General features: G+C 62.3%; 1 protein-coding gene across 1 annotated transcript; it reads right to left on the reverse strand.

Moving 5' to 3' along the window:
* Nucleotides 1-7,742: 7,742 nt before the first annotated feature.
* Nucleotides 7,743-10,890, reverse strand: Nmrk2 (nicotinamide riboside kinase 2). Its single transcript, XM_027952354.2, has 7 exons — nucleotides 10,865-10,890; nucleotides 9,654-9,744; nucleotides 9,216-9,264; nucleotides 8,974-9,130; nucleotides 8,551-8,622; nucleotides 8,118-8,224; nucleotides 7,743-7,828 (listed from the first exon to the last, which is right to left on the reverse strand). Exons 1-7 carry the CDS (start codon nucleotides 10,888-10,890, stop codon nucleotides 7,743-7,745), a joined length of 588 nt encoding a protein of 195 aa, XP_027808155.2.
* Nucleotides 10,891-12,242: the final 1,352 nt, after the last annotated feature.

A 12,242-nucleotide genomic window follows, 5' to 3' on the forward strand; every position in this document is an offset into this window, starting at 1 on the left:
CCTGGAGTCTCCGGAGGCAGCTGCTCACCTCTTAGTTTCCAACTTCTGGCCTCCAGGACTGTGAGGGTGAGTGCCAGTTCCCCTAGAGCACCTATTGTCCTTTGTCATGGCTGCTCTGGGAAATGAGCACAGGGGCTCTGGGGCTGAGACTCAGGGTGTCCACGGCTGGGCACGGAGCCGGCATTTCCTGATGAGCCCCGTGACTGTGACAAATGCTGCTCTGTAACTGGCGGTTCCCAGCGATCAGTCCCCACAGGCTGGGATGGTCACTGGTTTGATTCCGAGGTCAGGAAAATGCCCGAGGCTGGTCTGTCTGAGCACCTAAGCAGAGTCCGGCCAGTGGTGTTCCAGTGGCAGGGTGAGTCGCGGCAGCTGCCTGCTGAGAAGTTCTGCATGTGAGCAGAAGCCTCTTGGTCAGCAGGGGCCAGCGAGCAGAGCCGAGGGGTGGGGCTGGGAGGAAGCAGAGGGGAGTGGGAGGCGGGCTAGGTCAGCTGTTTTTTGCATTCCTGTAATGAAATGCCCAAGGCTGGAAACTTTATAAGGAAAAGAGGTCCAGGGGCGGGGCTGGGGCTCGGTGGGAGAGCGCACACCCAGCACCTGTGGGGCCCTGGATTCCATCCTCAGCATCACATGAAAATAAATAAATAAAATAAAGGTGTTGTGTCCAACTGCAACTAAAAAAAAATCTTTAAAAAGAAAAGAGGTCATTTCTGGTGCACAGTGGTGGTCCAAGGCCGGTGCCCCAGCTGGGGGTGGCCGCCTTGCTGGCAGAGTCTGGGGGCAGTTCAGGCCATTGTCATGTGGCCAGAGAGGAGGGTGGCGTCCCTCCTGGTCTCCCTCCCTCCCTCTTACCCGCTCTCTTTCTTTCTTTTTGGGGTGCTGGAAATTGAACCGGACGCCAGGCAACTGCGCCATCTCTGTGCTACCCCCCCTTTTTACAGTCTGTCTTTGGAGATGGGGTGTCGCTAGCTGCCCAGCTGGCTTTGCCGCCTGAACAGCTGGATCACAAGTGCACCACCGTGCCCTGCTTTCTGTCCTTATAAAGCCACCGGGGTCCAATCCCGGGTCCCCACTCTGTGACCTTCCTAATCCTGATCACCTCCCGGAGGTCCCCTCTAAGCACCATGGTCGGATTAACTCCCCTTGAAGGGAATCAGGCTTTTACACGTGCACCCCGGGGACAAAGCGCCCAAGCCACAGCGGGCCATCTGCCGGGGCGATGGGGTCAAGGACGTCCACACAGGGCCCTGCTTTGTGGGTGTCGGTGCAGTCTGATGGGCAGAGGGACGCCCTTGGGAGCGAGGCCGACACCCTGTCAACCCTGGGACACCCAGGGAGTCCCTCTGTGTCCCCAGCCCAGTGCCCCCTCAGTACACAGCACGGAATGCTAAAGCAGGACTTGCTGGCTGAGCAGGGGACTGCAGGCTGCGCGTGGCACCTGGGCTGAGCATGGAATATTCTGGAACTGAGAGCTCCAGCCTGGGTTGAGTCAGAAATGCTGGCCAAGCCCGGGCTGTGGGCTTGTGGGCCTTTGGGTGAGTGTGTGTGTTGTGGTCCTGGGGAGGGCGCCAGCCTGGGGCTTGTGTCTTAGTTGCCCGCACTTTGCCTGCGAGTGAAGGGGACCACTGTGGGGCCAGGGGATGGCCAGCCCATGCCGCCTGGGACCAGATGGATGAGAGCAATGAGGACTTGCTAGTCACAGTCCAGGGGAGGTGCCCTACACGCCCGGCACCCTGCCAGCCGAGGGCCACCAGGGCTGCAGATGCCGTTTTGTAGTGACCGGACGGGGGAGGGGCCCCTGATCCCGAGGGAGGGGTGAGTACTTGGCTGACTGGTTCCGGGGTTCGCAGAACAGCAACCTCTACTCGGGAATGGGCAGGGTGCCCACCAGCCCCTCGTGCAGGGCTGTTCAGGAGGGGCTCGTCCCTGGGAGAGTAGTGCCTATGGGACGCTCTGGGTGTCACCAGATGTCAGAGCAGCCCAGGGCACGGAGCAGAGTCAGAGGCCTCGTGCCAGGGCTTGGGTCTGGCTGTGCACCTTCCAAATGGGACCAAGGGGGTCCACAAAAGCTGACCTTGGCCAGCAGCTGCCTCTCTGTGCCACTTTGCACGCCACCCCTCACCCAGGGATGGCGATTCTGTCTGGGTGGCTCAGCTCACGCAGGCGGCCCTCTCTGCCTTGTTGGGCGTGGGGGCTGGGCAGTCAGGGGGCAGCACCAACCCAGGCCGGCATAGCCACGGCCAGGAACAGGTGCAGGGAGGTCTGGGAGGCCAAGTTCGCAGGCCCTGCTCTTGCCCATAAAGGGCAAGGCGCGCAGCTGCTATTAATAACCCGGGTTCGGCTGCCTGGGCTCAGGCGGGCGGCTGCTATAAAGCCAGGCCTGCCAGCCGAGAGCGGCTCCTCCAGCCCCTGAGACCTTTAACCCCCCTGTTGTGAGACAAAAAGAAAAGTAAGTACCCAAACCATCTGCCCGCGGCCCTGCGCCCAGCCCCCAGAACACGGGCCCCACGGCGGCCCCAACAGTCAGACACCAGTGTGGAAACGAGAGTCCCCATGCCAAGGACGAGTGAAACACAGACCCGAGGTGGTGTCCTCCAGGACAGCCCAGGCCCGTCCCAGCCTGAGGACAAGCAGGGGAGACGCGAGGGTGGGGGGAGGAGGCCAGGCGCTGGACGGCTGGGGCCAGCCTTCCCTTCTGCCACCCTGTCCTGCGGGGGCTGCAGCGGACCCGCCCAGGCCAGGCCCCGGAGTGCATGCACGCCTTGCTGTGGGGTGATCATCGGCAGGGACCGAGGTTGGGTCTTGGGAGAACCAGGCCTCCTGGGGTCTCCTGGCCCCAGAGGTTTGTGTCTTGAAGGTGTCTTTGCGGTAGCCCTGTTGGTACTGATGGAATCCCAAGGCGTCCCCTCCAGAAGCCACCAGAACCCTGCCACCCTGTCCCTCTCCCTTGGAGGGGATGATGCTGGTCCTCCCCGACACCCAGCTTTCTCAGACCCTGGTGAAGCCGCACAGGAACAGCAAGGAGAGGGGCCATTCCTTGGGACCCCTCAGACCCCCACCGAGTATGCAGGCTGCACCTGGGGGCCTCCGGGGCCACGGCTGAGGACCTGTTGGCACCTGAGGCCATTAGTGCTGTCAGCCTTAGCCTGCTCCTCCCCCTGACCCTGGCCAGTCCCTCAGCTGGCCCTAGGGACCCCCCCGGGGGCCTGGGGGCTGGAAGGATGGGGGTGCCCAGGCTGGGTGGCCTTTAGAGGTGACCGCCTTGGCTGGCTGGGGGCCCTGGGGTAGAGGAGGGGTGCCGGCAGAGTGACTGCTGGTTAGGAGGCCGGCTGAGTGCTACTTGATGTGGGTGACAGGTGCTTGGGGTGCGGGAGTCCTGAAATAGAGTGAGGAGCGGAGGGGAGGCCGCTGCAGCCTCCACCCACCTCCCGGCCTCTGCCTCAGGTTCCCGGGGGATTTCTCCTCTCTCTTCTCCTGTGGCTGCTGGGATTTTAGGGAAGGGCAGAGATCTGCTGGGGTGACCATTGTGGGGCCGGGGACCCCGTGGAGGGCAGTGGGGACAGAGTGTTGAAGGGGAGAATCTGCCCCTGGGGCAGGCTGGTTGGACAGGGTCAGATCTGCCGGGAGGGGAGGGCTGCACATGGCCTCCTAACTGGGGGCCACTGTCCAGCCAGGCCCGCCTCAGCCCCGGGGATCCTGAGAGAACCTTCCAGAACTTCTCCCAGGGAGAAGGGGCCCAGGAGCCCCCCCCAGAGCTCCGTCCCAGTGTGCACCCTCAACCTCCCCTGGGAGCAGGAAGGCTGGCTTTTGACGTCCCCGCCAGGGTGGCCGCCCGAGTCCCTGTGTCCTCTGTAGACTGGGCTCCTTGTGGCCCTGCAGGGCTCAGGAAGGGGGGCTCCGGGGAGGGCTACCCGCAACAGAGACAGGTCAGGCCCGGCCACGTTCCTCAAAGCCAGGGGAGGACTTGGCCCAGAGAGGTGTCAGCCACGGGACAGCGGTCGTGAGTGTGTGGGGTCAGTGTTGGTGACTGTCCCGTGCTCTTAGCCCTTCTTGGGCCTTGTGACACAAGGTGTCCCACGCTGGGCACCTCGAGGGAGTGGGGACAGGGTCCAGCCCATTTGCTGCTCTTAGAGGTGGCCTCTGCCCTTCAGCACTGTGGCCGCTAAGGCCAGACATTTCCGGGTGGCGTCCTGGGCACTGCAGGGTGCTGACTCCACCCTCTCCAGGCCAGGACGCCCCAGTTGTGACGACCACACATGTCCCCAGATGTGGCCCGGTGTCTCTGGAGGAAGCACAGCCCCTGGTTAAGAGACCCCCGTCTGTGATTATTCCTGACCTTGAAAACTTCAGGGGGAGATGCTCCTAGCAGGGGGGCTGGGGGGGACTGGGCACCACACAGGTGCCACACCACACTTCAGTTTAAATAGTGCCTTGGATTCTTTTAATGTGTATCAGAAAATTCAAGTTTCCATGATGAATGTCATGAAGTTTCCTCTTCAAATGAATTCAGTGCAGATCAATCAAGTCGGTGGACCTGGAAGGAGAGGTGGCCAGGGCACAGTGAGGGGTTCTGGGGCCCCAGCTCGCTCTGGGCAGGAGGTGACTGAGGCATCGAGAAGTGAAGTCCAGGGCAGGCGGAAGTTCAAGACCTCCACTCCACTCAGAGCCCTGGGCAGGTCAGTTTCCCTCTGTGCTCGGCCGCACGGGTCTTGGAATCATCTGGCCTCGCAGCACAGCGGCCCGTGTAGGGGAGCAGCCCGGGGGACGCAGGACTGCGGTTAGGGCACTGAGGCCCTGTGAGGGCCGGGGCAGGCGGTGGTCCCAAGGTGCTGCTCTGATTTTGTTTTAAAAATCTGATGAAAGATCCACAGTGTGACATCAGCCATCCTGGCCAGGTCCAAAGGCCGGGTCCCAGCCCTGGCGCACAGCCACACGCGGCCACCCCCAGAGTGTTCCCATGGACCTAGGCAGAAGCTCTGTCCCCTCAACACCAGCCCTGCCAGCCCAGCCCAGCCGCTTCCTGGGTCCCCTCTGTGTCTGACTCTCCCCCACAGGGGCACCGACAGGCCACCCCTGTTGGCCAGGGTCACATTTGCTTCCCGTTTGCCTGGCTTTTTGCAGAGGTGGGAGTGGGAGCCGCGGCCAGCCTTGGGCACGTTAGGGAAGCGCCGTGCTGGCCTCTGCACCTGGCCCTACTCTTCCTGCTGGTGCTCCAGGGGGTGGACAGGCCACGGGTGCTGCCCTCGCCACCTTTGGGCTGCTGTGGGCCATGGGTGAACATGGCCTCCTAACATCCCTTTGAGACCCTGCTCTCCAGTGTTGGGCCCGCGGGGTCACATGGGGACTCGCGTGGCGCAGGTTTCTAGGGACCACTGGGCCAACCTCCACACATGCTGGTCATTGTCCACCTCCGAGCCTGTCATTCCGTGGCTGCTTTCTCATTCTTCTTTTAATGATCATGACCAGGCAGGGCTCCGGCTGCCCCAGAGCCACCCCTCTTATGGCCCTGTCCCTCCCGGACTATTTTGGGCTTTGTGACCAGCAGGTCAGCCTCACCCCGCTGCGTGCCTGTGGCAAAGGGCAAGGCTTGGCAAGCCCCCCAGGTCCCCTTCTCCAGGCCACTCCCAACTGCCTTCCCCTGAGGCTGCCGCGGCGGTGGCCCCGGGCGCTGGGTTTTACATACACTCCCAGCGGTCAGAGAGGCAGGTGGTCAGTGGTTTTGACCCTGTAGAGCAGAGAGTCTGGTCGTCATAGTAACAGTCTGCTCCCGTGGGTCTGTTCCAATAAAACTTTATTTATAGGCTCTGAAATTTGAATTCCATCTAATTTGCATGTGTTGGAAATTTCAATTCTTTTTAAATTTTTTTCCCTTGATCATTTAAAAATGTAAAGCCAGTAGCTCGGTGGTAGAGGACTTGCCAAGCACATGTGAAGCCCAGGGTTTGATTCCCAGCACCACACACGAAAAATAAGTAAATAAATAACAAAATTGCATCTAGGTGGGGTGGCCACACCTGACATCCCAGCTGTGTGGGAGGCTGAGGCAGGAGGATCGCAAGTTCTGTCTCAAAACTAGAAATAAAAAGGTCTGGGATGTGGCTCAGTGCCAGGCTCTTGCCCAGCGTGCCTGTGGCCGGGCTCCACCCCAGGACAGCAGAACCTTCAGATCAACCCACCAACCAAACCCATGAGCCCAGTTTATTAGCATGAGTGCAATGTACTGTTACTTGATTTACCCTAAAAGTTGAAAATACCATTGAGCAAAACACGAGTCACACTGTGTGCATGGTTTTTGGTTTGTCAAGTCCTGAAGGATGTCCTAAAGGGTGTATGAAGACAGTTAATACCCACGTAATGTGCCCACCCAATGCGTATACTTCAATTTTTTTTTTAAGTATGTTCATCTGGTTGTGCCACCATCACCACCACGCAATTCCAGAACCTTCTATCACCCCAAAAGGAGACCCTGCCCCATGAGCAATTCCCCATCTCTCTCCAGCCCTGTACCCCCAAATGCACGTCCCGTCTCTGGACTCCCCTGTCCTGGACTCTCCTGTCCCTGGGTCACGCACTGTGGCCAGTGTGTTGGCTCTCACTGAGCACCAGGTCCTGGTGTCATCTGGCTCCAGCTGTGCGTGGCCACCTGTGCGGGAGTGCTTGGTTGCCTGCCCCTGGGGACTCTCGGGACCCTCCTTGCATGGTTTTGCTGGAGACACCAGTTTCCAATCTCTCCTTCCTTCTGTGCTGCCGGGGAGGGACCCCAGGGCCCTGTGCATGCTGGGAGGGCTCTCTGCCCCCCACCCAATCCCCAGCCCTTCAGTCCTTCTGCTTGTCCACGAGTGGCCTCGCTGGGTCACCTGGTGATTGGTTCTTTCCCTACCTCTTGAATTCGTCCAAACATGTCTGACTGCAGGGGATTGGTCCCTTCTGGCCTGAGGGGGGCCTGTGTCTGCATTTCTGCAGATGGCCACAGGGTGTCACCCTCAGGTCGAGGGGCACCTCTCCCCTGCCACCCCACAATCCTGGAGTCTCCACCAGTTTCCAGACCCTTTGGGCAGAGCTAATGGCATCTGGAGAGGGCGAGGGGGAAAGCCCTGCTTCTCGGGGTACCTGTGCCTCGGTTCGGGTGGAGTGGGTCTAAGTGGTTAAATGCTCCAGGGCTCGGGCAGGTGAGCTCCGTGGGGAGGGGCCGGCCAAGGGCAGGAAGTGTGGCTTTACGGGGGGGGGGGGGGGGGGGGGGGGGGGGGGGGCTTTACGGGCGCTTCGGGTGGGGGAAGATTCTGCCTAATCCTTCGAAGTAGGTATTGGCTTAGCCTCAGGGAGGACAAGGACAAGCAGGAGCTGGCCCTGCCCAGGGAAGGGAAGCCCCTGGCCAGCTCTGAGCCCAGCTGTGGGCTGACAGTCCACAGGAAGTTTGGCATTTGGAACTGAGGCCCCGGGACCCCCAGGCAGCCCACCAGGGGACATGGGGCAGGGCTGCCACCAGGCAGAGATCATCAGTAGCCAGGGTTCCCGGCACTGCCCCGGGGGTCCTCCCGGCCCCTTGAACAGAACACACTGGCCCCGGGATTATCAAAACAGGACCGGGTTTAATCCTCAGGCTGAGGTGTTGGGGGCTGGACCCCAGAACCCAGGCGCCACCTCCAAGTGCGCACCACTCCCCCAGTAGACACCAGAGGGTCGGCCGCGGGCCTGGCCTCCTGTGGCCGGAATCGCAACTGAGTCCCTCCGGCCCGCAGCGCCTAGCCGCTGTTCAAGAGCGAGTTCTGAATGTCCTCCAGGGCCTCGCGGAGCAGCTCCTCACGCGGCTTCGTGCCGTCCAGGTACACTGAGGGGGGAGGGCCACCATCAGAGCTGCTGCTCACTGGGGCTACTCCAGGAGGGTGGTGACCCGTGCAGGGGAGGATGGGCAACTGCTGCAGCGGGAGGCAGCTGACTGCAGAGTCAGGCTGCTGGAGCAGAACACACTGGGGATCAATGGCAAGAGGGACTGAGGAAGGACTTCAGGAGGGACTTCCAGGTTTCCCAAAGGGAGTGCAGAGGATTAAGGGCTGAAGGATGGGAGAGGCTGGGCTCTGAGCCCCGCAGGGCCAGCCTTGACCGGCTCAGGGACTTACCCACGTCCACACCACTGGCCTCCATCTCTCGTTTATACTTCTGGTACATGGGCCACACGTGGCCGTCAAAGAGGCCGGGAGGATCAGGGACAGTGTAGGTGCGGGTGCTGCAGCGTGAGGCCACAAGACAACAGCTGTGTCACAGAGGGCGGGCCAAGTACACACCCGGGCCCCGGACCCAGGCCACGGTCGGACCCAGGCCAGGGTCGGAGAGGCCCTCCCGAGGGGGGACCCCAGGGCAAAGCTCCAGCTTCCCGCATTTTCGCCCTGAGGACGCGGGGACTTCGGGGCAGGTGCACTGTCCAGGTCTGGGTTCAGGCCTCTGGGACACAGCGCCTGTCAGTGCAGCTGGCCCGGGAGGCCTCAGGTCCAGCAGGTGTTTCTGGCTGGTGACCGTCCCACCCGAGGACCCAGGACAGGTCCGGCCGCTCACCTCCTCCTCCACTTGCACTCTTCATACGGGACGGTCAAGAAGTATCTGCGGCTGTACAAGTCCACCAGGGGCCTGGGCAGAGGGTGGGGACATGGTCAGCACCTGTGAGTGGCTTCCAGGCACTTTCCTGGTGCTGAGGGCTGGGGTTGGTCTGAACCCATTAACTTAGGGTCAGAGAGGGACCTAGAATTGGCCAGCATCTCTGCGGCAGGCCCTCGTGATAGAATCACCCCACTCTTTCAATTTAGATGGTCACAGAGAGGTACACTGCATTGCCCAAGGTCACACAGCAAGGCTGAAAGTCCAGCCCTGGTTGTGGCTCTGCCAGAGAAGGCTGAGGTTCTAGATGATTCTCTCCTTGGTCTTCTGTCAAAATAGAATCATGGTGGCACCCGGCCCTGGGGGAACAGGGTAGGGGCGTACTTGTAGCTGTAGAGCAGGAAGCCTTCCAGGAGAAGGATGTGGGTGTCCGGGGCGCCTGGCTGGACGTTGACCCCGTGGGCGCGGGCGAACTTCTGAGGGTTGCTCAGCCAGGCCCGCACGGTGCTCAGCATGGCCTCCATGTCCAGGGACTCCAGCACTGGGGACCAGAGCGCAGGGTCAGGGGAGGCCAGGGGCCCAGGGACCATGGGGGACCGTGGGGATGGGGGCAGTGTCATCCTTACCGTCCCATTGTTTGAAGCCGTCCTCCCCAACCGCTATTTGGTCTTGGGGCTGAAACAGAGGAGCCCGAGCCACAGGCTCAGTGCTCGCTCTGCCCGGCCGCTCTGCCTGGGCCCAGTGGGGTCCCCTCACCCCTCCTCGCTTCACCCCCACCCTCCGCAAGGCCCTTCTGCAGATGGGAATGTGGAGGTGCGGCGGGGTCAAGGGTGTGTCGCGGAGCCTCATGGTCCTGGCTGGACCTGGCCGCCGCTCTCCATGGGCCGCCTGGGGCTCCCCGAGCAGGGGCGGGTGCTGAGCCGTCCCTCCCGGGCGCTCAGCCCAGAGCCACCTGGAGGCTGGGCAGGACTTGCACCTGTGTGCGGCCTGCGTGGGCCCTGGGCAGCAGAATGTGGGGGTGCAGGGCCTGGCTCCCGCCCGTCCTCCCGGGCCAGGAGGGCTACCTTAAAGAAGTCATCCTGGTGAATCACGCAGCAGTTGGGCAGTGAGCGGTGCAGACCGTTGGCCAGAGTGGTCTTGCCGCCGTTGGTCATGCTGTGGAGAGAGCTCACTGTGGTCCTGTCCCCAAGAAGCCAGCTAGGCCAGGGCCTGGGCCTGGGCCCGGGCAGGTGGGCCAGGAAAGGACAGACACTCGCCACAGAAACACTAGCAGCTCACTCCAAACCCCGAAGGGGGCAGTGGGCTTGTGAGCATCCCTGGGCCACCTCGTCTGTGGCCAAGTGCAGGAAGAGGGAAATGGGAAGACTAGGTATAAGATGGGCACGGTGGCCTGCCTGCTGTCCTCCCCGGAGCTGAGGCGGGAGGAGCCGCGTTCCAGGCCAGCCTAGCAAGGCAGTGAGACCCTCTCTCACTGCACAGGGCTGGTGTGGCGCAGGGGACAGTGTTGGCCCAGGATGGGCCGGGCCCTGGGCTCCGACCCCAGTGCTGGGGGGAGACGGGGAGCAGGGATTGTCACCATAGGGTGACCTGCTTGTCCTGGTGTGCCTGGGAGTTTCCTGGTCTCAGCACTGAGCATCCCAGGACAGTCCTGGGGACACTGGGACAGTGGGTCACCCTGTGGCAAAGAGAGCAGGTCATCTTGACTCCCAGGGGTGACTGAGGACCATCTGGGTGATTTTCAGGGCTTCTCTGGAAATCAGTGACAGTCTGTATCGCTGTCCTTGTTCTGGGGTGTTGAGGTATAAGGTTGGATGTGGGGGTGCAGAGAGCAGCCCTTGCGGAGGGCTCGCGGGAAGGGGGACCCCTACATGCTAAAGAAGCAGCAAACTAATTACTGCTGACCTCAATCAGCTCGGTGCCCTGAGGGACCCTGTCCAAAGACCCCAGGAGGGTCAGGAGGGGGCAGCAAAGCCCACAAACCAGCGAGGCCCCTGGGGTGGCCGCAGAGCCTGGGCTGCGCACCACGGGGCTGCCCCTTGGCCCACCAGGAGGGCGGAGCGCTTTGCCCTGGGGGACCTTTTCCTATTTTTCTTACTGATTTGTGCTTTTCACCCTAAAGATATTTGGAGAGGGAAGCCCGGGCACTGCACCCAGCCCCTGGCCACCTGCTGGGGCGCTCACCCTCCACGCAGAGACCCCGGGGCCCAGGCCTCCCGGTGACCCAGGGTCCATTCATGAGCAGCCTCCCGTCTCAGCCCCTGAGGGCGGCGCTCACCCTCCGATGCCCACGATGAGCTTCATGTTGGCGGAGGGCGGCGGGGACAGCGCTGCAGGGCTCCCAGGAAGCGCCGCTGGGCACGACCCCATTCGGCGGCGTGTCCCGGCTTCATTGAGAAAACCGCCGCCTTTATAGGCCCCCCGCAGCCCGGAGGCCGCCCCGGGGGAGGCGGCCGGGCGGGGGCGGCGGCACCTGTCCCCACGATGGAAATAGCCCCGAGCTGCCTTTGCCTAAATTAGCCGCGGGCTGCGCGGGTGCGCGCGGGGCTCGTCCCCTCTGCGCGCCCCCCTCCCCGCTCCTGGCCGCGGCACTGTCACCGCCGCACTTTCCCTCCCTAAAAATATCATGCCGCTGTGTGTCCCCTGGCCTGACCCTGACATTAAGCCGGCTTCTCTGACGCCAAGGAAGGGAACCGAGCCTGCTCCCCGCTCTGTCCCCAGCCCGCGGGGGCGTGGGCTTCCTTTCCCAGGGCATCGGGATCCCGTGGCGAATCACGAGACCCCGGCAAGCAGGACACCGGGCCATTCCTTACCGGGCTGATCCTGGTAAGGGAAGGAAATCGGCCTGACTCTTCCACAGCAGCGAGGCCGGGCACAGGGGCCATCCCAAGGACTGGAGGCCAGCCTCGGCGCTTCTCAGACCCGCGCTCAAAATAAAAAACAGAACAAGAAGAGCAGGGGCAGCTCGGCGTTAACCCCGGCCCCCACGGACAAGGCCACCTCTGCCAGGGAGGGGAGGGGAGGAGACCCCTAAACCCAACAGAGGGAAAAGTGGGGTTCAGAGCCCAGGAGGGAGTTGGGGGCAGGAGGCAGTGAGGAGGGCAGAATAGTTCCAGCAGATTCCAGTGGGCTCCTGCCCAGCGGGGGGGGGGGGGGGGGAGGGGGCGTAAGAGGGGGGGGGGATCCTGGCTGGGCCCCACAGAGGTCTGCCCCAGGGCACAGCCTGCCACCTTCCATGTGTGGAAGGCCACGAGGACCCAAGGGGCCAGACAGCCCCTCCCTGGCCCAGACCACAGGGTCTGGAATGTCCCCAGAGGCCTGTAGGGGAGGCCTGGTCTTCGGCTGGGCACTACTGGGAGGTGGTGGACTCTGCTTCCCGGTCCTGGTGGGAGCTGCCCTGTGGTGCCCTGCCCTGCAGTCCACGTGGGGCTGGTCCCACCGAGAAGGCTCTGAGTGTGCCCAGGCCGTTCCTTCTCAGTGGTTAAGTGCTGTATGTAAATGTCGAGGTCCTGGGACCTTCTCCTGCCAGTCAGGGGCAGGGGGGTGGAGATGGCAGGAGGTCGGAAAGGCAGGCTGGTGTGCTGACGGGTGACAACAAATCCCACCATTAGGACAACTGTGATGCACCAATTTGAAAACGTGGAGAAAAAGTTAAA

This window comes from Marmota flaviventris, chromosome 1 (genome assembly GCF_047511675.1).
Source record: "Marmota flaviventris isolate mMarFla1 chromosome 1, mMarFla1.hap1, whole genome shotgun sequence".
Taxonomy (NCBI): domain Eukaryota; kingdom Metazoa; phylum Chordata; class Mammalia; order Rodentia; family Sciuridae; genus Marmota; species Marmota flaviventris.